General features: G+C 38.4%; 2 protein-coding genes across 2 annotated transcripts; one reads left to right on the forward strand and one right to left on the reverse strand.

Moving 5' to 3' along the window:
- The first annotated feature begins 6 nt into the window (after window positions 1-6).
- LOC145493870 (UV radiation resistance-associated protein-like) lies at window positions 7-17,444 on the forward strand. The gene is made up of 19 exons (XM_081473346.1): window positions 7-83; window positions 1,526-1,658; window positions 2,131-2,165; window positions 2,556-2,619; window positions 4,810-4,907; window positions 5,612-5,701; window positions 5,897-5,962; window positions 6,515-6,549; window positions 7,367-7,472; window positions 7,969-8,050; window positions 8,192-8,236; window positions 9,387-9,471; window positions 9,903-9,990; window positions 11,327-11,396; window positions 11,678-11,843; window positions 11,919-11,997; window positions 12,981-13,069; window positions 13,833-14,494; window positions 15,646-17,444. The coding sequence occupies exons 1-19, from the start codon at window positions 27-29 to the stop codon at window positions 15,840-15,842; spliced, it is 2,247 nt and encodes a 748-aa protein (XP_081329472.1). The 5' UTR covers window positions 7-26; the 3' UTR covers window positions 15,843-17,444.
- Window positions 17,445-18,161: 717 nt separating this feature from the next.
- Window positions 18,162-19,449, reverse strand: LOC145491718 (uncharacterized). The gene is made up of 2 exons (XM_081470964.1): window positions 19,094-19,449; window positions 18,162-18,638 (listed from the first exon to the last, which is right to left on the reverse strand). Exons 1-2 carry the CDS (start codon window positions 19,447-19,449, stop codon window positions 18,560-18,562), a joined length of 435 nt encoding a protein of 144 aa, XP_081327090.1. The 3' UTR covers window positions 18,162-18,559.
- Window positions 19,450-25,348: the final 5,899 nt, after the last annotated feature.

The following is a 25,348-nucleotide window of genomic DNA, read 5'->3' on the forward strand; positions in this document are numbered from 1 at the left end:
GTCTACTTGGAGTTTGCACGCCGGAAATGGCCAGTAAAGAAAGTCTTGGAAGAGTTAGACATTTTAATCTAATTTCGCAGCAGGTATGTGCTATTTTCTGCCTGTGGATCTATTCTTTTTCCACAATTATCCCTTTTGCCCTCGCTCCAACAAACATCGAACGATCTGCATACATGTCCCACTCAATGACCTCGATCGGATTGCGGTCTCGTAAAAGTGGCTCCATCAATGTTGTCATTAGCTAAGTTAATTTTTCTGTTGGAGCTAAGTATTAAAAAATTGTCAAATGCTTTTGCACACACATTTCCGATCGGACGAATAATATTTTAAAGATATCTTCATTTGTAAGCTTAAATTAGGTTGCATATAAAAGAAAATCAAATGTAACTTAATCCAGGCGATTTATTCAGTCAACTGTTCAAATATTATATTATGTCACCACCCTCAAAACAAACAACATAATTGTGATCAATGGAATAAAATTAATATCAATTGTTATTTACCCACGTGGAGGTACATATCCGTGAATATTTAGCGCTATCGGCAACTAGATAACTAAAGTATTGTCTACCTTCCATTACCAATGGGTTGTCAATTGTCTGAAAAGTGAACAAGCTAGAAAGGTGGGGGCAATTTACAATAAATTTATTGCAAGCTTTAATTTGGATCACTTACATATTTGCTTCATTTCAGCATGGCCTCCTGCATCCACATAACATTAATTATTTATGTTGTTAATTTACTTTGATCTCTCTCTCTTTTTTTTAATATACTTTTTTTTTTTAAATTTCTATTGTGTGTTTTTGGTGTTTTGGTGTTTCAAGGGTTTTCCAACGGTGTGTCAAATGGCATGGAATATTGTTTAACGTGTAATTTGTAGGTATTGCATATAATAGGCAGCTTTACCAATCTTGAAGGATTAAACAACTGTTGTTTCAGTAGAGTGATGTGCACTCACGATATGCATTGAATTATGCAAACATTCTTCCTCGTAAATATTTCTTTGACTGCAAAAGCAGCAAGATATGCAAAAACAAGCAGTCTTAATTAATTGTGTGTATTGACCTACAGGTCAAAACTTGCACAGAACATTATTTTTTTTTTTGTTTGTTTGTTTGTTTTTTTTTTTACTTCCACTGCAGGGGTTTCATTAAGGTCTGGGCTCCGGGCAAATTGACTGGCTATGAGGACAGTTTTGCCCGCCTGGTTTGACCATCTACATGTAGCAGAACGTTTTTCTCACAAACAAGTTCAGCTCTAATATCTTTGCCCACCTGTGAAAACCAGCTGCCCTAGCCTCCTGCTGTAAACATTTATGAATTGAACTCCTGCCTCCACATTTGTAGTTTCATTATAAGGCAGAATAGTACAGAACAGCCCAAAAATATGAACAAAAAAAAACACAGCTAAACAAATTTTAAACTTCTTGTTGGATCTCTAAGCTGTCAATTTCTTGCCCCTATTTATAAGTGGGGCACTTGCACGTAAATGCAGTAATGGTACTTTGGCTCCATGTTTTCCACAGCTCCGTCTAAGACACCTGAGAAGTATCTCTGTACGGAACATTGTACCAAAATTTGCTCTATCTGGGGATTGTTTGCTTGATTCTTTGCTAGAAACTTACTTTACTTTACACAGTGTCGGAGGATCTCAGGAAGGTATGCCTGGAATGTACTATTAAAATTATTATCATTTGATTTGATTTGATTTAATTTATTGATTTTTTTTGAGTTCAGAGGCTTGCACTCATTTGAGAAAAGTGAGACTTGTTTGGGACAAAGTGTTTAATATGAAATTTATTTTTCAGTAGTGATTTTCTTCTTTCAAGTTGAGATCTCTCAAGTTCTCAATTTGTAAATATATGGTTTTCATCACTGATCACAGAGAGAATATTGTCTTTAAATCATTCAAACATATTGCCTGAACTTACTGGAACTTTCGTCATTTGTTTTGTTTTGTATTGTTTTGGTTTTGTTATTTGTTTGTTTATTTTTTGCTTTTGTTTTTTTGTTTGTTTATTTGTTTGTTTGTTTTTTGTTTTTGCCAGGACAAAAAGTTCCAAACATAACTGTCATTTATGACATGTGTATATGTGTAATTGCTAATTCCTGTTTGCTCATTCTTTTATAGCCATCTACACGAGTGAGAAAATCAAGTATTCATTAGTGAGTATATGGAATAAAGTATATAATGTTCACAAATATTAGTTTAAATAGTATTCTGAATATATACTAAATAATTACTAATTATAAATAATAATTATTAAATGCATAATTAATTATTATGTCTGTATACCCGTGTTGTTTAATTAGTGTGTTGTGCCTCTTTTGTTTATTAAACATTATTTTTAACAACATTTTAGGCCACATAGGAAGTGCCAACAATATGTGAATCAGTCAAAGATTTTCATTATGCATTCATTCGATACGTTATTCTTCATCACACATTGTGTATTTGCAGACAATGAGACATTCCAGCTGTCACCGTGACCATAAGCTTGGATTATTATTTTTAATTATAATTATGTTACCTAAGAATCCTTTTTACCTTTTTAGAATCCAACATGGGCAAGTTTTGAGCCATCAGCATGGACAGAACAGCAATCCACAGCCATGTCTTGTATCCTTTATATTTACATATATTAACAACTGCCTCGCAAAGTGGAGGTTGGGTGCCTGAGGCATCCAGGAGCTTCGACCATGGGCAGCCAGCTCCTAGATGGAGACTGCTCCCATGGCTGGCAAATCCTGGCAACCCAGCCATGAGTCTCCACACAGAAGGGAGAAAGTGGCCACCTGTCACACTGATAAAATAGTGGAAAGAGAAGGGGCGAACAGGGGAGGGGAAACAACCTCTGAGTGGAGTGCCCGCGCTTGAGACTCAGACACTCGAGGAATACGCTGACCAGGTAAAACTACTTGAACACCAAGAGTATGGCCCAAGAACACATGGAATCCTGGTGCATGCACAGATCTAAACGCCACTGACTGCAAAGGAAAGACTTTCGCTCCTTGTTGTTAACTCCATTAAATTGCATAAATTATATTAATTGTGTGTTTTCTGTAGTAAAAATAATTGAATTTTACCATTTTACATGTAAGTGTTTTACAATCATTACATGTACAGTATATATACACATGTACCATACACATGTACCATACCTTATTAAAAATTGATTTGAAAGTGAAAGAATAAAATTGAAGTGAAAAAACCTTTTAAGACCTAAATTTTCAGCAACTTTTTGTTGCTTTTGTCAAACTCAGACAAATATTACAGACAGCTGTCAAAAATTTATTTTTTAGGAAAGTTTGAATTTAGTTTTTGTTTGGTTGGTTGGTTGTTTTTAAACAATTACAAGCCTGCAAATAACAGTCGGTCATCGGACAATTGTCCGGTAAATTTGAGGTTTTGACAGGTAAAAGCTTAGTCTGGTCAGACAGACTGACCGGGCTTTTCTGCTAAAACGAAAAATATTTTAACTGGAAATTTGTGACCGAATATGAAACAAGTTATTTTATTATACTGCCACACAATACTAGAGAAAAAAGCTTTGTTATCACAGTTTCATTTTTACTCCATTTCTGAGAAATAATTCTATCGTGCGCAATGCATCGTCCCAAATGTCACATCGAATTGTAAACACGCCACATCAGCGCTACCATTCAAGCTTCGTGTTAATGTACGCATTTTGCACTGGTGTCATGACAGATCATGAAGTCCCATTTACATGTAGTCTGAATTACGTTTGTCTGAAAAACTACTAAAATCTGAGTTCTTGTGTGGTTACTTGCAGTTTGTTACCTGCAAGTGTTGTGGAATTAATTTCTAGTCATAATTTGACCCAATTGAAACATTATGCAAATTGGATACACGCCCAAATTCTCACGTTTCTTTTATCTGAATTGAATCGCTTTCAAAAACTTTCAAACCTCTAAAACGTAACCAAATGTTTTTCTAGTCCATATGATCAAAAATCAGTTATAGCTCTTTATATGTGTTTTTAAGTCTGTGATTCAGTATAGTTTGAATTAGTTTCCGTGCCGTAGACATGTTTTTGTGAAAAGCGTGCAAATGCACAAATCAGTCATGCTTTGTAGACTAGTCACCAGTCACGACTACTTCCAATTCGAATTTCGTGTAATTGTGCAAATTTTTTATTCAATTGACCCCGAAACTTTTCAGGGGAAACTTGCCTTCAGAAAAAGTCGAAGAATTCATTTCAGCCAATTTCCAAGTCTCTGAATGCTATTGTGAGTTTTCATACTGACAAGCTGTCTGCGCGGAATTTTCCTGTGGTTTTCTGGGAAACTTGATACACGGGAAACTACGGAATACACGTGTGATTAAGTGAGTGAAGGCAAACTAGGGGTACAAATGTTTGTAAATTTGTCAAGTTTTAATGGTGAAAGAATACCTGACCTAATGTAAAGGTCCCCTTTCTGTTGCTAGTATCAATTTTACACTCAATTGACTTTGCAACATTTTGGCGAAGGGTCTACACTGACATACCAAAATGTCTCAAATGTCTCTTATTTTTAATTTCTAACAACAGAAAACAAATTGTCCGACCAGACTGGCTTGTTGTCAGGTCAAAACTTGTCTTTGGCCTGACAAATGACCTGCTTATAGACAAAAATTATTTGCAGGCTTGCAATTATGTCTAACACACATTATACTGATTGCCCAAGTGACAAGTATGGTACCGTACATGTATGTTTTAATACAATGCACAACATACATGTATGTACATTCATATGTACTTTGTCAAAGCCTATGTCACACTTAATTCTTCCTTGACTCCAGATTTAGCTGTGGTGCTAAAAATATGGGGAGGACAAAATGACAAGTTCAGACTCATTATTGATTGGGAAGTTCATTTCCCTTCCCTGCAGTATCTTGGAGATCAGGTAATTTTGACTGTAAAAAAAAATAACAAAAATACCTTTCAGTGAATAAAAATGAAATAAAGTAAAGTAAGGGTATTAAGCCAAATGATAATTCTATTTTAATGTACCAGAATATTTCATTAGTTTTTTTGCTTTGGTTTCGTTTTGTTTTGTTTTCTGAATGGTGCAGGAAAAAGAAAGAGAAACTCAGTCGTAACCTTTCGTAGTAACTGATTAGAAATAAGATGAATTAATATAATTATACTACAATAACTGTAGGTTGTCTTAAGTAGAACCCTATCTGCACCCTACAGCACAGTAGAGTAGAGTACAACACAGTACAGACAGCATACATGTAAAGTATAGTAGAGTATCATTGATATATTAGTTGTGCCCCAATAGGTACATTTATGTTGTAGGTCAATTTGTTCTTTAGGTCAGTTTGTTTCAAACTAGGTTAATAGTAAGAACTTAGATTTATATTTAAAACAAAGGTTTAGAAGCCAGGTGTAAAAAGGTTATAAGACAGGACTAAATGTTTGCTCATCAAAAGTGTAGTCTAGATCTCTTTCCATACTCTGGTAAATTAAAATACATGTACTTAATTCAAATTGTAATTGGAACAAATTGTAATTTTTTGCTGTTGTTATTAATTTGTAAATTATACAGTTGCTGTTGTGCACCAAGTTATTTTACTGGTATTTTATTATTCATCTATTATTCAGGTGAGGTCCAGTAAGTACGGACACAACACTGTAATCTTTGGTCTTATTGATGGGTACTATGGTGCACCTGCTGTCCTGTCGTCAGACAAGGTGAGAGGGTAGTGAATGTTAAACTAAATCATAACCAAATTTGTTAATGAACTGTTAAACAAATCTGTCTGTGGATCTTTTTACTGGTGTCTCATAGAATTAATCACACTGCCCTCCGGGCTTTTCAATTGTGCTGTAAGTTGATATTTCAAGGCTGATAGTGTGGCATAATGTGCTTTTTCTTTGTCGTTTTAGGTTGGGAACAGTGGTGAAATGCCAGTTTCACAAAGGACTGACATCATTAAGGTTGACTCGGATCAGGTACAGCTACTACTGTGTAGTCAGAAGCCCAGATTGTGAAATACATGACTTGCAGCCCTATCACTTTTATTGCTGGGATTTATTGTATTCTCTAGGGCTCCAGCTGACATGGATTAAATATGGATTTTTCTACTTGAAAGTAGCCTTAACATTTGTTTGTGTTGGCCAGATTTTTTTACCCTTACCACTTTAAAATGGTCTTCGGGGTCCCTGTTAGCTAATTAATCCATGGACTGTGGTGAATGCAGGAGAGAATCAAGGGGTCCATCTTCAAAAAACTTAAAAGTGAAGTTCAAATACATGTACATTATTTTGTACATGTAGGCAACTGGTTCCTTTTTCATTCTGAATCACCACATTTTATCCAAGTAGATCATTCTTTGTTAATGATTTTGAAGTACATATAATCCTCTTCTTCTTTTAATCTTCCTTGCTGCTGCCTCTCAAAGGCACTGAGAGAAAATCATGTGAACTGTTAGCGTCCAACACCCCATCCTCCTCAAATAATCTTAGTTATACTTATTTATTATTAATATTTATTTCATTTTATAGGTTCATACATCATGTACACTCTCTTCTGTTCAAAGGTAGGTTATTAGTAGATTTCTTTTGAGAAGTTAGCACTGTTCAGTACTGTACATATACTAGGTTTACCACAAGTCAACCTCACGAGTCTCAGGGTAAAATAGTGTAAGCAAGCAAAGCGAGATGTGAGGTTTTAGGCCGCAAAGGGGCTGTTTGAAAGTTGCGAGAGGTTCATCCAGCCAGTCACTAATGAACAAGACGAAAGACGTTTCCGAAAGTGTACACAAGTCTGTGTTGGAAGTTGTCATCTCTTTCTCTACCCATCATTTTCTACATAGTTTGCAATTTCCACGTGGCATAATTGTGTTTGGAGAATGGGGAAAATAAAGACTACATGTGCACTGTACGTACAAATAATCACCCTATTGACTTCCAAACAAAAAGAGGGATCAATCAAGGTGATCACCATTTGCTAAGAACTCTGACTGGACTCATATCACACTGCCAATACCAATGAAGCAGGCGTAAACAACACCAAGCCGTTACCTGGGCATTTCAGTGGATGATTCTAGCTACATAATTATTTAAAATGAGAAAAATTTAGCTAATAAAATTTAGTTCCAGTTTTCTCGTTTTTTATAACTTTGTTGTACATTATATTCTTTTAGTTCTTTACTAAATACTGGCTGTGCCTCGAGCAACTCTTAGACTTTTTTGCACTCTTCAAACTTTCCACATGTCTTCCATCATAACTCAGTGATGCACAATTAAACTTCAATATTCTATTGTTAAATTTACATTCAAGCTTTTCTACTTACAACTGCATAAGTTGTCCCTACCACATGTATTCTAAAGTTGAGTTTGTCCTCTTGTCGATAGGCTACAATCAATACAGAAAGCCATCCTAGGTTCTCAGCTGTCAGTTAAAGATGTGCGTCAGTCCATCCAGAGCAAAGTTGAATCTGATATGAAGTGCACATCACAAGTAAGTGCTACTTCAGAAAAAAAAATCAATGATTTTTAATGCTGTCCTTTAATTATACTGATTTAAAATATTTATTTATGAGCATCTGTCCATTTGGAAATTAAGCTCTCAGCAGCTTCCTTATTTTTCATGGAGCTAGGCTAGTGAACCACCAGTAGTGAAAAGATCGCTTAATCCTTAATACAGGGCTTTTGCTAGGTCGCAAAAAAAAAGTCAAATTTCACATGATTTTCGGAGACAAATTTGTGGGAAAATAAAACAAGCGATTTCACGGGAATTTTCAGGGCAAATTTCACCGAAAATCTATGGGTAAGAAATGGCCAATTTCATAGGAGTTTTTTGGTTTGTTTCCATGGCATTATCTGTGAAAGTACTGAGCCAATTTTTTTTACAATCACAGTCATCCATTGTTGCATTCCTGTGGTTGTGACATACATCTCAAATTATCAAGTTTATATAATTATAAATGTAATTTTCTCCCACCTCTGTACTGCAGTTATCAGAAGAGGAGATGCTGAAATTGAAGCTCAAACTTCTAAGAGAGGAGTGCCTGTCAAAGCAGAAACTTTTGCTGAAAGGTGTTTTTTATTGTTTTGTAACTTCACTTTTGTGATTGATATTGAAACAGCATTCCACCCTTACGTGTTAATTAAGCCATGATTAAAATAGTTGTATTATTATTATTATTTTTTTTTTTTTTTTTTTTTTTTGAACAACAGAAAGAGAAGAAGAGCAGAGCGTCTTAAAAAAGCTCAGAGAACGAGGTGAGATCATTACTTGGCTCTTATTAACCGAGCAGGAGGTCTGTGTAGGAGAATCTTGACTGAGGTCATGAGTACAGACTGAACGTAATGAGGTCTGTACATACGACTGAGGTCAAGATTCTCCCATACTGACCGACTAAGCTCTGTTAATAAGATGTTTATTATATGGTGCAAACAAGAACATTTTAATTCGTTGAATGTAACCAGTCTGTACTAGCCGACATTTTGCTTGCGAATAGCGATGAGCCACACTTAATCCTGCCAAAGTTTGCTAGTCTTCTTTACTTTTTTTTCTTATCAGGCTTTTTGGCACTTCTATTAATAAATATTGTTAGAAGAAAACATTTTTGCATTTTAGTTTACAGCTTTTTCACTGCAAAACATTGCCAGTCTAGTTGCCGGTCTAGACGGGAAAATCTAGACTGCTTTCAATATCTATTTCAGCCAATAAAATTTGTGAATCCAGTAGTTCCTAGTCCTTGTGAGACACAGCCATATAGTAATGTGTGGTATCTACAGCCCTTTGTATGCATTGATAATGCACATAAGTTTCAAGGTCAGCACATGTTAAGGGTTATGTTGTGGGGATGTTAAGTGGCTTCCTGTGTACATATATGATGGATGTTACTGAAGGACATTAAGCAAGCTGCTGCACACAAAGCAGATATTGGTTCATTTCTATGTTGCCATGGGGATAGGTGCAAGAGCAGTGTGCACAATGGGACAATGAAAAATAAGGTTGTTTTGCACAAATACAAACCACCTGAATTTCATGCAACATGTTGTGGGGACAAATCTTGTCTCCCCGACAGAACTTCGTAAAAATAGGCATGTCACGTGGCGAAAATTGTCACTACATCATGTCCATGCCTCATGTCCCAGTAAAAGTGAAGAACAGTTCCCTGTCGGCTAACTGTCGACCAACTGTTGGGTCGGCCAACAGTGGGCCGACTTTTGGTCAACTGTCGGCCCACTGTCAACCAACTGTCAGTCGACCGTTGGTTGACTGTCAGTCGAATGTCGGCAACATGTCCCCTAGTGTGTCTCAACATATATATCTGTGAGTTGTCTGTGTATTACTGAAATGTTCGAATTTTAGTGCACCTTATTAAATTCAGTCCAAACTCTTCTCATTTTCAATACCTCACAGAAAACAACCTTGGACGGAACAAAGAAAAGCTTGACTCTAACAGAGCATCTTTGCGAGAACACAAACAAGCACATGTAGTGAAAAGGTACGTCGATTTATATCAACCCTTTGGAGGCGTGGTGGCCTCATGTTTAGTGTGCTCATCTCCAAATCGAGCAGTCCGGCTTCCAGTCCTGGCCAGGAACATTTTGTTGTGTCCTTAGACAAGACACTTGACTCTCACAATGCCTCTCTCCACCCAGGTGTATAAATGGGTACTGGCGAACTTAATGCTGGGGGTAACCCTGCGTTGGACTAGCATCCCATTCAGGGAGGAGTAGAAATACTCCTAATCGCTTTATGCTGCAGACACTGGGATAAGCACCGCCCTGATGGGCCACTTGGCTTGTATGCAGACTTTTTCATTTGCAACAGTGATCAACATTTGAAATCTTGTTTCAGTAACAATTCATAATTGGCAAGCACAGTTTGTTGGTGATGAGAATATCGTAACTATCTTTTTTCTTTGTCTTGCAGAGAATCTTTCGTAAAGTTGACTGCTCACCTGAATTTTAGACGAAGGCAGCTCATCTCTGAACTAATGAATATTTACCCTATAGTTGAGGTAAGAAACAGAAAATAGCGTGCAAGGTTTTCAGTTTGTCATTATCCAACTTGGTGTAAACAGGATAGGAAAGTTTATGCACAATCGTGATCACAGGTTGCGCACACAAAGGCATCGTTTCCTTTTATTGCACTTGTCGGATTCGCGTACTGTAGAATAGAAAATCGTATGGTTACGCATTTACTCGAATTCCCAGTAACTTTCACTGGGTCTAGTAAGTCGCTTGTTGCAACTTGTTGGAGAAAGTTTAATATATTCTAAATTAATAATTAGATTATGAGCTCGAAATTTCTTTGAGAGGCTATCACGTCATAGAAATTGAGAGCGAATAATCTAATTGTTTTAGTAGAATTCTAACTGAAATTTAGAAAGATCGCTCGGATTGAATTGTCTTTAAAAATTGCAATTGTGTGTGTGTGCGCATCATTTTTTCAATAATTTCGAACTTTTTAAAGTCAAGAAACCGTAAATGTCCTTCTTTTAGCCTTCTTAGGAATTTAATTACCATTTACATCAAAAGGTTCCTCCAAAACTTTGGAAAAATGAATAAAATGTCGCCATTTCGAAGACGACCTCTAGCCGCTGCATACTAATTAAACAATAGAGTGTTTCTGTCGAGGAACTATCGGTTGATAGTTGCCCCGCGGAAATTTGATGTTCTTAAAACAAATATTTGCCCGAGAAGCGAAGCTTCGAGAGCAAATATGCTAGTTTTAAGAACATCAAATTTCCAAGGGACAACTATCAGACCGATAGTTCCGAGACATAAACACTCTATTGTCTTTATTGTTTACCACTAAATTTTCTTCCGCGCACCAGTTCAAAATTCATATTGAATTATTTTCAGCTTTTTTAGATGAAAGCCGTGAAAGGTCGTTAAAGCCAAATGTAAATTTTGAAAAAGAAAACAGACAAAAACTCGCTTAATACATTTCAATTGTTTACTTTCTGTAAGCCCGCTTCCTTGCAGAAACATTTACACGGACGAGTACTATCCATCCGGGTATTCTCCTCGGACGGGCACTATGGGCTGATAGTGTCTCTTCACGGATGAACACTATCGCGTCACGTGATCAATTTAAACCAATAAGAATCGGAGAAAATTTAGTGGTGAACTATAATGGCTGATAGTGTGCGATCACTCAATCAGATTACAGCATTTACGGCAGTGTTCAAGGTGAATTCTACTAATCTGTTTTAGATAAAGTTTTGAACGACTAGTACATTTATACTGAAAAGATTAGTCGCTCTCGATTTCTATGTGTGATATTTGACTCGGGTTGCGCCTTCTCAAGCCAGTTGAACTTTGCTATAATTAAATGGCTTTCTCTTGCAGCTACAAACTTCGAAAGAGTTTCTTATTTGTGGTGTACGGCTTCCTAATTGTGAGTCAGACGAATTTCAAGGTAAGTCAACATTATTACACTAGTTTCTCGATGTATTATCGAAGTGCACAATCTGAATTCAGTTTAATTTGACAAATAAAAATTGAAGGATTTGTGTCTGGGTAAACCGTTGGAGGTGGGGAAGTGTTAATAAAGGAAGTTTCACGGGCACTGGGTCAGTGGTGCATGTTGTGATATCGCTTCCTCTCTCCGGCTCTGTGTTCATCAATACACCAATTTAAATAAAATCCATCTGGAGGTTACTTTTGATGCAGTTTACATGATGTATATCTTTTTTCCAGCTATGGACGACGAGACCCTGTCGGTTGCCCTTGGTTACACGTGTCACCTGGTCAGTATGATAGCTCAGTTTCTGGATCTACCTTTGAGATATCCCATGAACTCCCGCGGCTCGAGATCCACCATTATGGATTTTGCGATAGAAAAAGTTGCGGAGAAAGACAGACAGTAAGTAAGAACAGAAATCTTTGACTTTACACGCTTGAAGAATTGCGTAGTAAATACTGCCCTTTTGCTTTTCAGATTCCCGTTGTACAATAAAGGTAAAGAAAGAATCCAATTTTATTACGGCACTTTCCTTTTGAACAAGAATATAGCCCAGGTAAGATTTTGTAAGTAGCAGGTAGCGTTTCTTGGGGTGGAATACCACGCTGCTCAGAAAAAGCCTGAACTTGTCGCTAAGACGCCTACAGTACGGTAGGTCTGTAGGTGAGCTTCAAGGAAAATTTTATTGCTAATTTTGTAGAGTCAAAAGCGACCCATACGGGTTCTTACAAAGGATAACGTGACTAATGCCCCGTGTGATTTATTAGGGTTGAACTTTTATTACTGTACGTGATGTCGCTTTTTGTAAAGTGATAATGACGCTCATATACTGAGTTTGGGCCACCTGCGACAGTATCGGAACAAAATTGAACTTCATGTGTTTCAAGTTTGTCTGTATTGCAATCTTACTAGCTTGCTGTTCTGCCAAATCAAAGCATTGCCGTTAAGGTTTCATCGATCTTGGTTTCTATGGAATTGGGCAATTCGAGGAAAGCTCTCCTGTTTATTGTACTTCTAACTTTACTTAAACTCATCACAAATAGATGAGCTGAGGTTAGCGGGGCGCCAAAGCCATAAGCCGCTAGGAGGTATCCATGGCAACCCTGGAAAGCAGGAACCACCCAATGAGCGTCCGCTAACCGGCACCGTCACACTGAAAGAAATTCAGTGGAAACTACTTACCTGAAGAATACTTACCCTGACCAAGAACAAAACGGGAGGGAGGAGAGGGTGCAAGAATCCACAATGATTCGCGAGCAAAGCAGTGCAACTGATCCGCAACAATCAGCTGAATACACTACAACAATTATGCAATGAACCATGAGCCCCTGCAAAACCCCTGAAGGCCGCCCCACAGGTCACCTACTCCCAAACAGGGAAACCGCTGGCTGCATAAGCTCATATTTAACTTGCCTAAATGATATTAGCTGAATGGGCACGCTAGCTGGCTGCATTAGCTCAAGTTTAACCTTGCCTAAATGATATTTAGCCACATTTCATAATGGTTGTGCACAATAATTTTCTCTTCTGTGTTCTTAGCTTCGGCAGACTAACAGCCTGGGGACACCTAACTTACGTAACACCCTACCAAACCTAAAAGACTTACTTGAAACGAAATTCCGAACAAGGTAAGTGAGTAACGAAAGCAAAGTTGAACATTGGTAGAAATGATATGAAAAGGTCATTTTTAATACCCTCTTCATGTACAGGTACATGCAACCAAACCTTTGAGCTTCAAGGTCTGCATTAAAATCTCTTTCGATCGTACGGGAACGCTTGCTTATCTTTTTGAAATAATATACTGTTGTGCAACTAATCATAGTTGCGATGGAACAACTGGGACTCCTGTTTTGTGGTCGCTCGATTTATATTTGTAGGAAACCTTACGCAAAACACGACGGCAACGGTAACGAGAACGCTCGCCAAACAAAAAGCTTAATGATCAAAATGAGTCTCGGTACATTTCGTGGCCGTCCTTTACAAATCAACAACGTGAAATGACCAATTTCCTTTTTTTGGTCGTTGTTGTTGCAGTTTTTTGTTGTTGTTGTTTGTTTGTTTGTTTGTTTTTGGTTTGTTATTTTTGTTGTTGTTGTTGTTATTGTTTGTTTTATTTTCGAGAACGTGAACCACTACGCAGGCTAATTTGTCGTATTTCTATTTGGAACTTAATGCATTTGCAGCAAATTCAGCAGACACTGAATAGATTTCTAGATAAATACGAAACTCTGAGGTTAATTAGTAATACATTGTCTACTTGGCGTCGTCGTGGCTGTCGCCATCGAATATTGCGTAAGGTCTCTGTAATATCTCGTATCATCATAGACTGTGGATTAAGATTTACCTAATCCTATGAACTTGGTTAATCATTATGGTGTCCTATTCTTCTAGTGACTCGCATAAATCCGCACCTCTTACAATAATAAGGAAGTCTCCTTTAAAACGCGAGAAGAAGCGACCTTCCACTTCAGGATCTGGCGGATCCTCCGAATCCTCTCCTTCTAATCCTAAACTAGACGACGTGCTTCTAAAGACGATGAATGCCTCGACATCCGATGCGAAATCTGCCGCACCAACGCCAGTGACTGCCGCGCAACTTAATCAAATGCAGAATGTAGAAAATCCGGGTAACAAGGGAGACAATTCGAACTCGCTTAGTCAGCGTAGTTTAGGTGACTTGCCAGAAGAAACTATTGCAGTGGATCAAACAGACAGACCTGTTTCAGCGCCGCCTGTAGACACCGCCCAGTTGCACATTCCTTCGCAAGGAACAAGCCACAAGTTTCTGGAACAACAACGAATTAGAAAAGCTATTAAACACGAGGACGATGTTAGCGTGAATGCTAAAGCCCCCAGAACACTATCTTTTAAGTCGCGTAAGAACACCAGTTCAGAGAGACACAAGTTACTCAGACGAAATAAAAGTGTTGATGGAAGTCATGTAGGGAAAGGAGCTCGACCGAAAGTTGCGGAAAGTACTGTTAATGACTGGATTAAAGTTGACGTAAAACGTGATCGCCCTAGTCTTGAAAAAGCTTCAAGTTTAAACCAAGGTAAGTCTAGAAAATCATTTTGGAGGTTAGTGAGGACAAAATGCTTTTTAAATACGACGCGTTGAACTATGAAAGCTACAAAAATTATGGTGTGTTCTGCCCTTTGCAAAGAGTCAGAGTCGAGATGATAATTGCAGAAATAAATTGCAAGTCGCAAGGCTTACGAATCTGAAAGCTGACCGGGCTCACAGTGTCGTGTTCTTGGGCATGACACTTCTCTCCATTCAGGAGTATAAATGGGCACCGGTGAATTTTGCCCGCCCGCCGCCTGGCTCCGAGACTTGGGGCAATAGAACAAAGGAAATTAAATTACTCATCCCTCAACCTCGATTCGATTTCTTCTAGTTTGTTTTGTTCCCCTAGGCCTCGGAGCCGAGTTGGAAATTTAATATATCGAAATTGGCTTGCTGCAAGTTCAGTGAATCCTGTTCGTTCAGCTGACTTGTGTAGTGTGTAGTCGGTGTCAACACTAACAAAAAATAAATATATAAACAAACAAATAACTAAATAAATAAGTAACCTTTATTTACCCTCGGCAACAAATAACTGAAAAAAATAATTCAAATTCAACATAACATTGTAAGAATCCAAGCTGGCTGGAGACAAACCAGTTAGCTATTTACAAGAACAGAGCTCTCTTGCCACGCGTTCATTCACTCGCGCAACTAAGAAGCAACAAAATCAGAGATTCGACACAGATTTTCTCTTTCTTTCTTTCTTTATTTCCCAGCTACCTTTTGCCTCTGTTTCAGGTCGGGTCCTCGTGCAATAATGAGTTTGATTTGCATGAAAGAGAACCTGTAAAGGGAACACATTTTCATATGAATGGTTTTGTACGAAGACTCCTTTTAACACAGAGGCAAAAGGCAACTTGCAAATGGCCAACTGAACGTTGAAAAGTCGGCTTCCTCCAATGGCTCTAACATCTTTGTTTTCATATGACGTCATCGTCGCCATATTGGTTGACATAAACATTGTTTGTGTCATCCAATATGGCCGCCAGGCCTAATCTCTCCGGATTGGTTGGAAACCATCAATAAATTGCAATGGATTGGACTGTACGGTATTTTGTTACGTAACGTAACGTAACGTAACGTAACATAAGAACATAACATTCCGTTCAGTTAACGCATTTTGTTTTCTCGTTTCAGATGTTACATCTACAACCAATGGCGAAAGCTCTTCTGTGAATAGAGACAGTAATGAAAAAACCGCTCCCTCAGAAAATCCTGGTGCGCCAGACAAACAACCGATTGGTAATGAGAGAATTCGCTCAAAAAATCTCTTCGATGTCGAGGGAACAATTGACTTCGATTTCTGTGAAAATGGCGACATAGATTTAAGATGAATTCATGTACTAAATGGTACAAAAAAGGTGTATGAAGCAAAGTTATTCGAAGATTTTATTTGATAAAATTAGCCTTAAAATACGATGTTGTATTTTGAAAATTAGTAAATCGTGGACTAAACAAGTTAATCTGTGCACTCCTCGATTGTTGTTGTTGTTATTTTTTTTTTTCGAGATAACAATTGAATTCTGCGTACGTTACATTCTTACGATTTTTGAATTCTTAAAATGTTCTTATTTTGTAGGTAAATTCTAACGCCTTCTAAGGAGGCGTTGAATAAATTCCAGTTAAAAAAAAATGGAAGTTTAAAAAAAATGAAATGATTCCCAGTGGTGTTTCTTTATAATTGTCATGTCTTAGGTACAAGTATTCTAGGATTTCTTACTGATATTTTCCTTCTGGAGTATGGAGTTTTAACACGTACCGTGTTAAGTTTAAAAAATTAAAATATATGAAAAGTAACACGACCAGATCTATCGATCGGGTTTCCTTTTTATTATTATTTGCCTCCCTTTCATTTCCCCTTTTACACAGGGAGTAAAAGGACTTCGTTTTAAAGGTAAGCTACTTGCGTCAGGTTTCTTTAGATTCTGTTTTGTTGCCTACGACTTCCTGACTGATTAAATACATCCATCAGAACAACCTCGTGTCCAGGGTCTTCTCTCCACCTCGAAAAAGTACGACTGGCGCACCTGAAATTTGAATAGACCAATCATGATTCAGTAGACGGGAAAACCTTCACTGTCCTAACGTCAGTCTATGTATTAAAACAGGACAGGCATTGAAGTCGGGCAACTTTTCTCACTGGGTACGGCATAACTGTGCGACATTGAATATTCACGAAAAGGGATTTATAGTTTCAAAAACCATATCGGATTGTAAAACGAAAAATATGAAACGTTCAGTGTCTCCCTTTTAATTTGGCGCCAAAAATGGGTCGTCGTCGCTCGAGCTCGTAGTAAAATAGTTCGACGATTTGGAATGCGCACATGAAATGAAAGTAGGCTCATTTATGTGTTCGGGATCATATAGTCTTTCACTGTGGTTCCTTGTTAGAAGGTCCAAGAAAACAGGGGTCATGCGGCTTATCCAGTCCAGTCCTGTATCCTGCGGTCTGATTTCTGATTCTCGGTGCGAACCAAGAGAACCGAGGCGTCTGTGAACGGGATTAGATACATATAGAGGAAAGGCCAAGAAGTGCGCCAGGACGAGGCTGAATTCATCGTTGTTGGCTTACAGTATTTAAAGGGGGAGTGAATAATTTTAAGAATCTAGTCGATCGTAGTCAATGACAAGCCGAGAAAGACAGCAAGCTGGTTCTTTTTTATGGAAGGTAAGGAGATAAAAATGACAGAAGCAGATGGGCGAACAAATAAATCGCAAATTACTTTATTATAATGAGGGTCATTACGTTTTTATTCTAGAAATCCAGGAATGCATGTTTCCTGCATTCGCTACAAAGTTTGAAACTGCGTCACTATATGATTTATTTTACATCACACATTCAATGGAGGAATTACAAGGCTTATAATGCCAACTAGCTTGAGTCGTCGTAACTTGATTTCCTCTTATAGATAAAAGGTCTATTTGATCATTATCCTGGAGGGGGGGGGGGGGGGGTACTTCCAGAAAAGTTGGGTGGAGTTGTGCGGCCCACTTCCCAAAACCCTTACCCTAGTTATGACCAAAATCTCCTTTTTTTTGCTACCCTATTTAGACCTGACCAAAAATTCGATACCCTATTTATGACCGTTGCAGCTGACACAGTTGCCCTAAACATAAGTTGTGAAGGGCTTTTGTTGACGGTCTTATTGACTAAGAAGCATACCCAATTCAAGACCAGAGTGCAAAAACCATACCTTATTTTCAACCGAAATGGCCAAAATTGATACATTATTTATTACCAAAACGGGTGAATAACCCTACCCTTTGGGTCCGCACGTACCTATATAGCCCATATAAGGGAGTACCCCCTCGCCCCCCGAGTCATTATATACATCTTTGCAGAAGGACTTGATTAGCACTTTGTTACTTTGTTTAATAGGGGAAACTATCTTACACTGATGTGAATAGATAAAAACAGTCTACGTTCTTAAATGCTCAAAAGTGATACAACATAAAATTCACAATTATTTTCAGAATCTATGAGCTTTTTCGCTTTTCCATGCACAAATATTTGCTGCAAAAAAAGGTAACGTTTCCTGTTTGGTGGATAACGATCGAACATAGATTACCCACAATGAAAGAACAAAAGATATTTTGGGATTAAAAGTAAAGAAGCGAGGAAAGTTTTTTTCATTGTACATATTTAGCCTGATAAACGTTTAGGTTTACTCATGCATACAGGTGTAATAGAGAATAGATAGACAGGCATATTAGGTCTCTTTGTATTTATAAAGCGATTGAAAGTGCTCACCGAGTGTCGAGCTAAATTACAATTGCAAAACAGGGCCGCTTTTTTTTTTTTTTACACAAGGCTTATATTTAGACCAGAGACCATTTTGGATGTAGCAAACGCATCTTTTCGTCGGTTCGAGTGATACACCATCGGTTTGTAAGTTACTTCAGCGTGTTACGTGTGTTACCTTGCGCAATCGCTACGTTACGCTAACCTACGTTACGATATGTTGCGTTACGTAATCCGATTTGCGTTCAACTTCCGAGTTCAATAGCGCTGCAGATGTAAACAAGCCTTGTTCCTTCAGCATCTCGGTTGTTATGTGACTCCAGAGGACATGTTATAAGGTGCAATGCTCTTCCCCATGTACATTGAACATTGAGGCAAAACATGGCGGCTGCAAGGGGAAAAAATGCATCATATGAGTTGCGCGTTCCTGTCGAATTTTCTTAATTAGAGAGACAACTGTTGTCATATATAGCACAATTTCTCCTTTTCTCGCGGCTTGGATATATCGCAACAGCCGTTTAGGTAAAAATAAAACCACTCAATTTTAATCGGTTACTACAATCATAAAACTCATTTTCCGAAAAAAACATACGCATTTGAATAATATTCAGATTTTTTCCACTTCTACTATCAGTTCATCAATACGCACCTGAGAAAATGAGATATATTTAATTATTTATGTAGCAATATGCATTTCAGTGTAAAAAAGTAAAACTCGAAAATTTTTAAATTATGCATTGCCAGATATTATTTGTGTTTCTTTATTTTTTGTGTTGTTTTGTTCCCCGCAACTGATAGAGTTCTACGTAAATATAACGCAAACTTGCGCATATTACACCTTACCGGTCGAAGCGGCTGCGTTTGAAAACATCTTCCAAAGTACGAAGCTCTTCTGCAATTGTATGATATTGCCGGCCTTTGTTTTCACCGTCAAAAAAGGTTTCCACGGCCTTCAGATTCGCTACAGCTAGCGAATATTTTCCTTTCCACAAACAGCCATGCACTACATTCATGCAAAGTTGTTTGTCCTTGACATTGTTTGAGTCAAGACATGAAAAGTCAATGTTAAAGTCTGGAAGCGGCATCTCGTCTCCAAGCAGATGCACCAGGTACGGCCGCATGACGTTCCAAAATTTTTCCACCTCGAGCTCAGTCCAAAGTGGATCTTGATGCCGTTTCAGACAATCGTAGATAGCCATTTTTCCACGTTTACTGACTAATCACGAGTTGCAATGTTTTCATTTATTGCAGTGACGAATCTGTATTTTTACCGGGACTCTTTGCTCTGTGTATGTTACGGAGCACGAACCTGCAGCAGCTTTACTAATCACTATTTGTTTACACTGAATTTAAGCATTATGAAAACTGAGCGACTTGATTGGCTTAGCTTTTGCGTCTTTGTTCGCCGGTAAACATACGGATATTGGAAAACCAAGTCAGGTCTTGAAAGTTAAACAGACTCCGATACGCGAGTAACAATTTTTCGGGGAGCATATCTCGCCAAAAACTTGATTGGAGTGTCAAGAGTGAGTATATATCTTCCTCTTTTCTCGACAAGTTTGTCCCAGCATGTATTTGAAGATGTAAGGAAGAAAGATTCGTTTTTTATTCACAGCAGTGACGGTAAATTTAGAAGTTGCAGGAAGTTGTCACGACAGTTACGAGTAAAGCGCTTCGTGCTTCGTATCTCGCGACCAGTGACTGCTTAGTAGGTAAACAGCTCGGAAATAGCAAAGATTTCCGGATGTGACGAACCAGTTTTGTGGAATGACTAGCGACTTTTGCCTCCTTACATTATTTGTAAAATTGTTAACTGGACTGCGATCTCCACGTTAATAACAGACACGTATAACAAACGTGTTTTTATTTCACAGTGCATCGCAAACTTTGCGGAAACATCCATTTTAAGGGCATTTATAAACCCGAGGGATTCCTTGGTCATAGTGAAACTAGAAATTCTTAAAGTCTCTGCCTTAATAGTACAGAGATTCATCTCTGCTCTCGTACTAAATTTTGTAAAATTAAATTTTCTAATCTAATGAACTTGGGGATAGAATTTGAAGATAAGCAATTGGCGAAAACCGGTTTATGAAAATGCGTGGCCGGTTTACAGAGATTAAGTCATTGTATTAAAATGTAATAGTTGCATGTTTGTAAACAGCTAGTCTAAATCTCGGATCGATATGACGAATACATGTACTACTGCGATCAAATCGGATGCCCGGCGTTGTTTGGAACCAATACGTAAATATCGAACATCAAGCCTTTGAACCGCCTTGTATGAAAGGGGAGAGAAAAAAAATCCCTTAAACCCTCTTATTTATATTGGGTAACAAGTGCCAGCTACAGCAAGACAACTGACCTTCATCCTTAACCCGTGGATGCCTGTTGATAGCATTTTGGACTCACATAAGTAATTTGCGAGTTAAGAAAGTCACTTTAAGTGCATAAGAACAGCCGACATTCTGAGCGTTGTCTTGTGGATTAAAAGGTTAAAAAAACGTTACAATAAACATGTGTCATTCCGAGACAAGGTGCACGACTGCAAAGCGAGTTCTGTTTATTCCAAGAATGACGTTAACGTCTTTTTGTCATTCAAATTTGCAACCGTTTTTAGAACTTATAGAGAACTCGGTCAACAAACATTACACTGGCCAACAATAAAATGTCAATATAATAATTACAATACGTAACAGTGTCTTCATCGAGACAAAAATAACTGGTGTAACAATCTCTTGAAGAAGCGATGCTAAATTTTTAACAGAAATTAATTTTTGAAGCTGTAAAGTTTTGCACGAGCACAACTAAATCCCACGTCAAAGTGCAAGGTCCGCACTACGCCGGAAAAATTTGAAAATTTGGCTTTATTTCTGCGGTTAGCCCAACCGTCCACACTAATCCGTCACGAAAATGGAGCTTTTCGAAAACGCTTTTCAACCCGACGGAATTTGAAAACGGAAAATGTCGAAAACTGAGCTTTTCGAAACAATGGCGTCACGATAATCATATAATTTAATTTCCTTGCCCGAGCTTTCCTGAAACACAAATCCAAAATGACCGGTGATTGCCGCGTTTTTAAATTTCTCCGGCGTGGTGTGGACGGAAAACATAAAGAGCGAAAACGCCGTTGTCAGATTTCTTCGGCGTTGGGTGATCGAGACCTAAGTTATCTGTTTTCTGTTTTTTTTGTTGTTGTTGTTGTTGTTTTTTGTTTGTTTGTTTGTTTTTTAGTTTTCTTTTTCTTTTTTCTGACTGACCCGGTTGCTAAATAGTGGCGGCTGTGTTTGATGACTCCGTACCTTAGCAAAGATTACAAAGATGCATGTAGGTTCGGAATTTCCTCGCCGCCAGTTGAGTGTCATGCATTTCTACAGGAGTTATACTCAGGCTAAATTGCTTCTTCCAGTTAAGTTAAAAAAAGTCAGTGATACCGAATACGACCGATTCCAGAGCGAAACAGGATGACCGTTTGCTGCCGTACCTGAATGTTTATGGAAATTAAAGTAAAATCGTTTACTCTTGAAAAAGTTCGTCCCAATAAACCGAAAAACCGATTTCTGATAGGAGAATAAATCTTTGCCTCATCAGCATAAGCAATACAATTTCTAATCGAGTTCTGAATATTGAAAGGGCACAGCAATTGAACTTGAAACTGAACTCGATTAACTTCCCCATGGAATTTTAGCCCGACTTATTGAAGTGCGACTCGGGTTTAAAAACTTAAAATTTTACAAAGAATGTATGAGCTCATCAGCGCTTTTCCACCCGGAAATTTCACAGTTTTTGAAAGCTAATTTCTCCTTGAATGTTACACCCAAAAAGCTTAACATTTCACCAAGTACTAAATTTTACAAGCTCTTCAAGGGTTCGTAGTTAATTCGTGTCTAGCGTGATGCCTTCTTTGCGCAAAGTCACAAATGTAAACAATGACGTCAGTAAACCCGCTTAAAGATGTGGATCCAAATAAGCCTATACCAACACAGCGGTCAAACGCCGGGCATGCGCAAATGGGTGCATTTTTTGGCAGCCGCGCTCCAATTTCCCGCGCAAAAATCTAAAGGAAAACATGGGAAACAACCAGTGTCACGCAAAATTTACGAAAAAAAAATTGAAAAGTTCATAGAAATCTGTAAAAGGAAAAGAAAGTAGCTAAAAGGAAAACTTAAGACTTTTCAGACACAAAGTTTATTGAGTTACCGGTATTCTGCTGATTTACCATTTTGTTTTGAGCTTTACCGAAAAAGTTTATAAGTCTTGAAAACCCGTGTCATACGAACCGACGGCGTAGTATATTTTTATTTGTTTTTATTAATCATACGATGCATGACGCCGGAAACGGACGACAAACGGTGTGTAAAAGAAGGGAAAATGGAAGAAGAAAAAGACAATTGCGGTGATTCGGCCTCGCTCAGACGAGCTGGAAAAATTTTGGCAAGGACTGTGGGGATTCCATCTGGATCCAGGATTTGTCTGAAGCACAGGAACGAGATGAATCGAAACGACAAACGATGTTCATGTCCATCGTCATGGGGGCATAGCTGGCCAAAATACCGATCCCAAACCGCCTGTACCTGGTCTTTGACCAAGTGGGAAAATCTTTTCTAAACTACAAACCTGGAAAAAACTGGTACACTAAATGCAAAGTGTAGGCGGACAAAAAATTCAAGGAGCACGGAAAATACATACCGCGGAAAAAAAAGAACTGCAACAAGCAGAAGGTAGCACAATTTTTAACTCTTATTTCTGTTAGCTCTCGTTGTACAGGCTAAAACATAAGCATATATATAAATAACGAGGAAAATGTCATTTATAGGATGCCGATGACCCACGAAAAGAACAATGTCATGAAAATATTTTGACCGCCTTTTAGCACTCTCGTCCCCAGAGCCTCTGTTTCTTTTGGTCACGTGGTCGGAGAAACGACATTTTAAGACGAGTAGCACTGGGGACGAGAATGGCCTTTTAATCGCTACATTGCTCGCACATGCGCAGACGTTTGACCGCTGTGTTGCCTATACCCATTATAAGGGTTGAGCTCTCCATATCGTCTCCCGCTGACCAGTTGACAATTGTCTCTACATCAATATGAGGCTTGGTGCAAGACAGTCTCCTCCAGGCTTCAGCCATTGCGCGACCTGAGAGCTGCGAACGAGACCTGGTACCTGAAAAGCCTAATGAGTTTCGCTTGCATATTGATATACAGAAGAATAGAACAAGTTTTCAAATTTTAAATCACGTCTCCTAGGAATTACGTTAAGATAAAAAGTTTATGCTCTGTAAACGTCTGGTAGAATTGTCTACAGAAAGTTGATACAGGGAGCTAGGGTCTTCTATCTTTGGCCCTTCGGCAGGGAGTTATTGTTCACAGCCAGGGATATGTAACCCCTTCGCCATTCTCGAAAGCGCTCAAAGCATAACTCGTTTTCCTATGTCCGATAGCCTAAAGTTTTCTATTTCAAACCTATTTCTATTTCGAGTCACGGCCATTTGAAGTGTGTTCTTATTTTCAGACTTTCTTCAGATCGAGTGACAATTTTTCCGAATTCTCTCTACCATTTTTCAATTGAAGGAACATTTTCCATAACATTAGTAGACGTAAATCATTCACGGTGTTCTAGTAACTTTTGTAAAACAGAACCTACGCCGCTAAGACTTCCGACAACTCATCACTTATTCCAAATTGTTGATAGCCAAGGGGAAATGAAATACGAATGAAGTAAAGGTCGAGGAGGGAAGCTAAGTAAGGGCTGCCCTTTGTCATGCTATACGTCACCAAATCCTTCTTTTTTTAATTTTTTAACAAAGACTAGTGAGCAGTACAAAAGAGCAAATTTGGGACAAGTGTGCCTTGAGCAGTTACAGGAAATGGCAGTAAATTGCTAAAGAAAGAACGCGTTGTGATTGGTTAAAAGCGATAATCTTGCTCAAGACTAAAAAGTTTCTATACGGTTATTGGAACGATCGTGCGAGTATAAAAGATCATTTAGGCTGTGACGGAAACACTGGCTAACGCATACATAAAAAGCTTAAAGAGCTCATCCGTAATCAAAGCCAATTCTTCAGTGGCAGATGAAAACGCACCAATTCTCTCGTATACATTTTGCAAGTTATTTTGCATCAACATGGCCTTAAATGACACAGAAACAACCTCTATTCTGGCTACTGAGTTCAGGTCAATGTTCTTTTCTTGCCCGTACGCACCCAACTTACTGTGGGACCTCGATGGTACAACGTTTCCTTGGATTTTGCTCGGCATCACATGCATTACTTCCCCCCCGACCGTAATCTTGAACATCTCTGTCATCATAGCAGTAAAGCAGAGGAAAGAGCTGCAAAATCCCTGGACCACCCTGTTGTTTAGCCTAGCGATTGCTGATCTTCTGGTAGGCGCTGTAAATCTTCCCTTATCAGCCGCCATTGGCTTGTTAGTTGTCCACCAGGTTTGGCTTGACCATGTTTGTTTGTTAGACATATTAAATGTTTACTCGATGTATTGTCTCTCGATGTGATCCTTGTATCATTTGACTGCGATTGCCTGGGATAGGTACGTGGCGGTGACAAAATGGACGGAGTACAATGTTTTGGTCTCCAAAAGCCTGGTCAAAAGACTAGCGATAATCGCATGGTTCTTGGCAATATTTCTAACAGTTCCTGCTCTCACAATGGAAATGTTGAATGTGGACGTTATGACCTCCGAAAAGACTTACGTGGTGTGGTGCGTATGTGCAGCAGTTACCTTAATTCTTATCTTTTCTTTCTACTTCATGGTGTACCGTGGTATACGCAAACGTAACATAAGCGAAATCAGCCGAGTCACCTCACTAATAAAAGCCAAACTCGAAGCCAAAATTGCTAAGACGGCTGCCATGTTAATAGGTGCATTGGTTTTCTCGTTTCTTCAAGCAGTTGTTTTGTTTAGCTTAGGTGAAGTTTTGCCAGTCCTTCACACAAGTACCTCTTTCCTGTTGTGGGAGACACTGATTCAGTTAAATTCTCTGGTGAATCCTTTGCGCTACTGCTGTAGAGATTGCCGCTTCAGGAACTCTGTGTTAGAACTATTACGAATACGAAAACCTCCAGCGAGGCATCCGACAGTTG

This window comes from Orbicella franksi, chromosome 7, assembly GCF_964199315.1.
Source record: "Orbicella franksi chromosome 7, jaOrbFran1.1, whole genome shotgun sequence".
Lineage (NCBI taxonomy): Eukaryota > Metazoa > Cnidaria > Anthozoa > Scleractinia > Merulinidae > Orbicella > Orbicella franksi.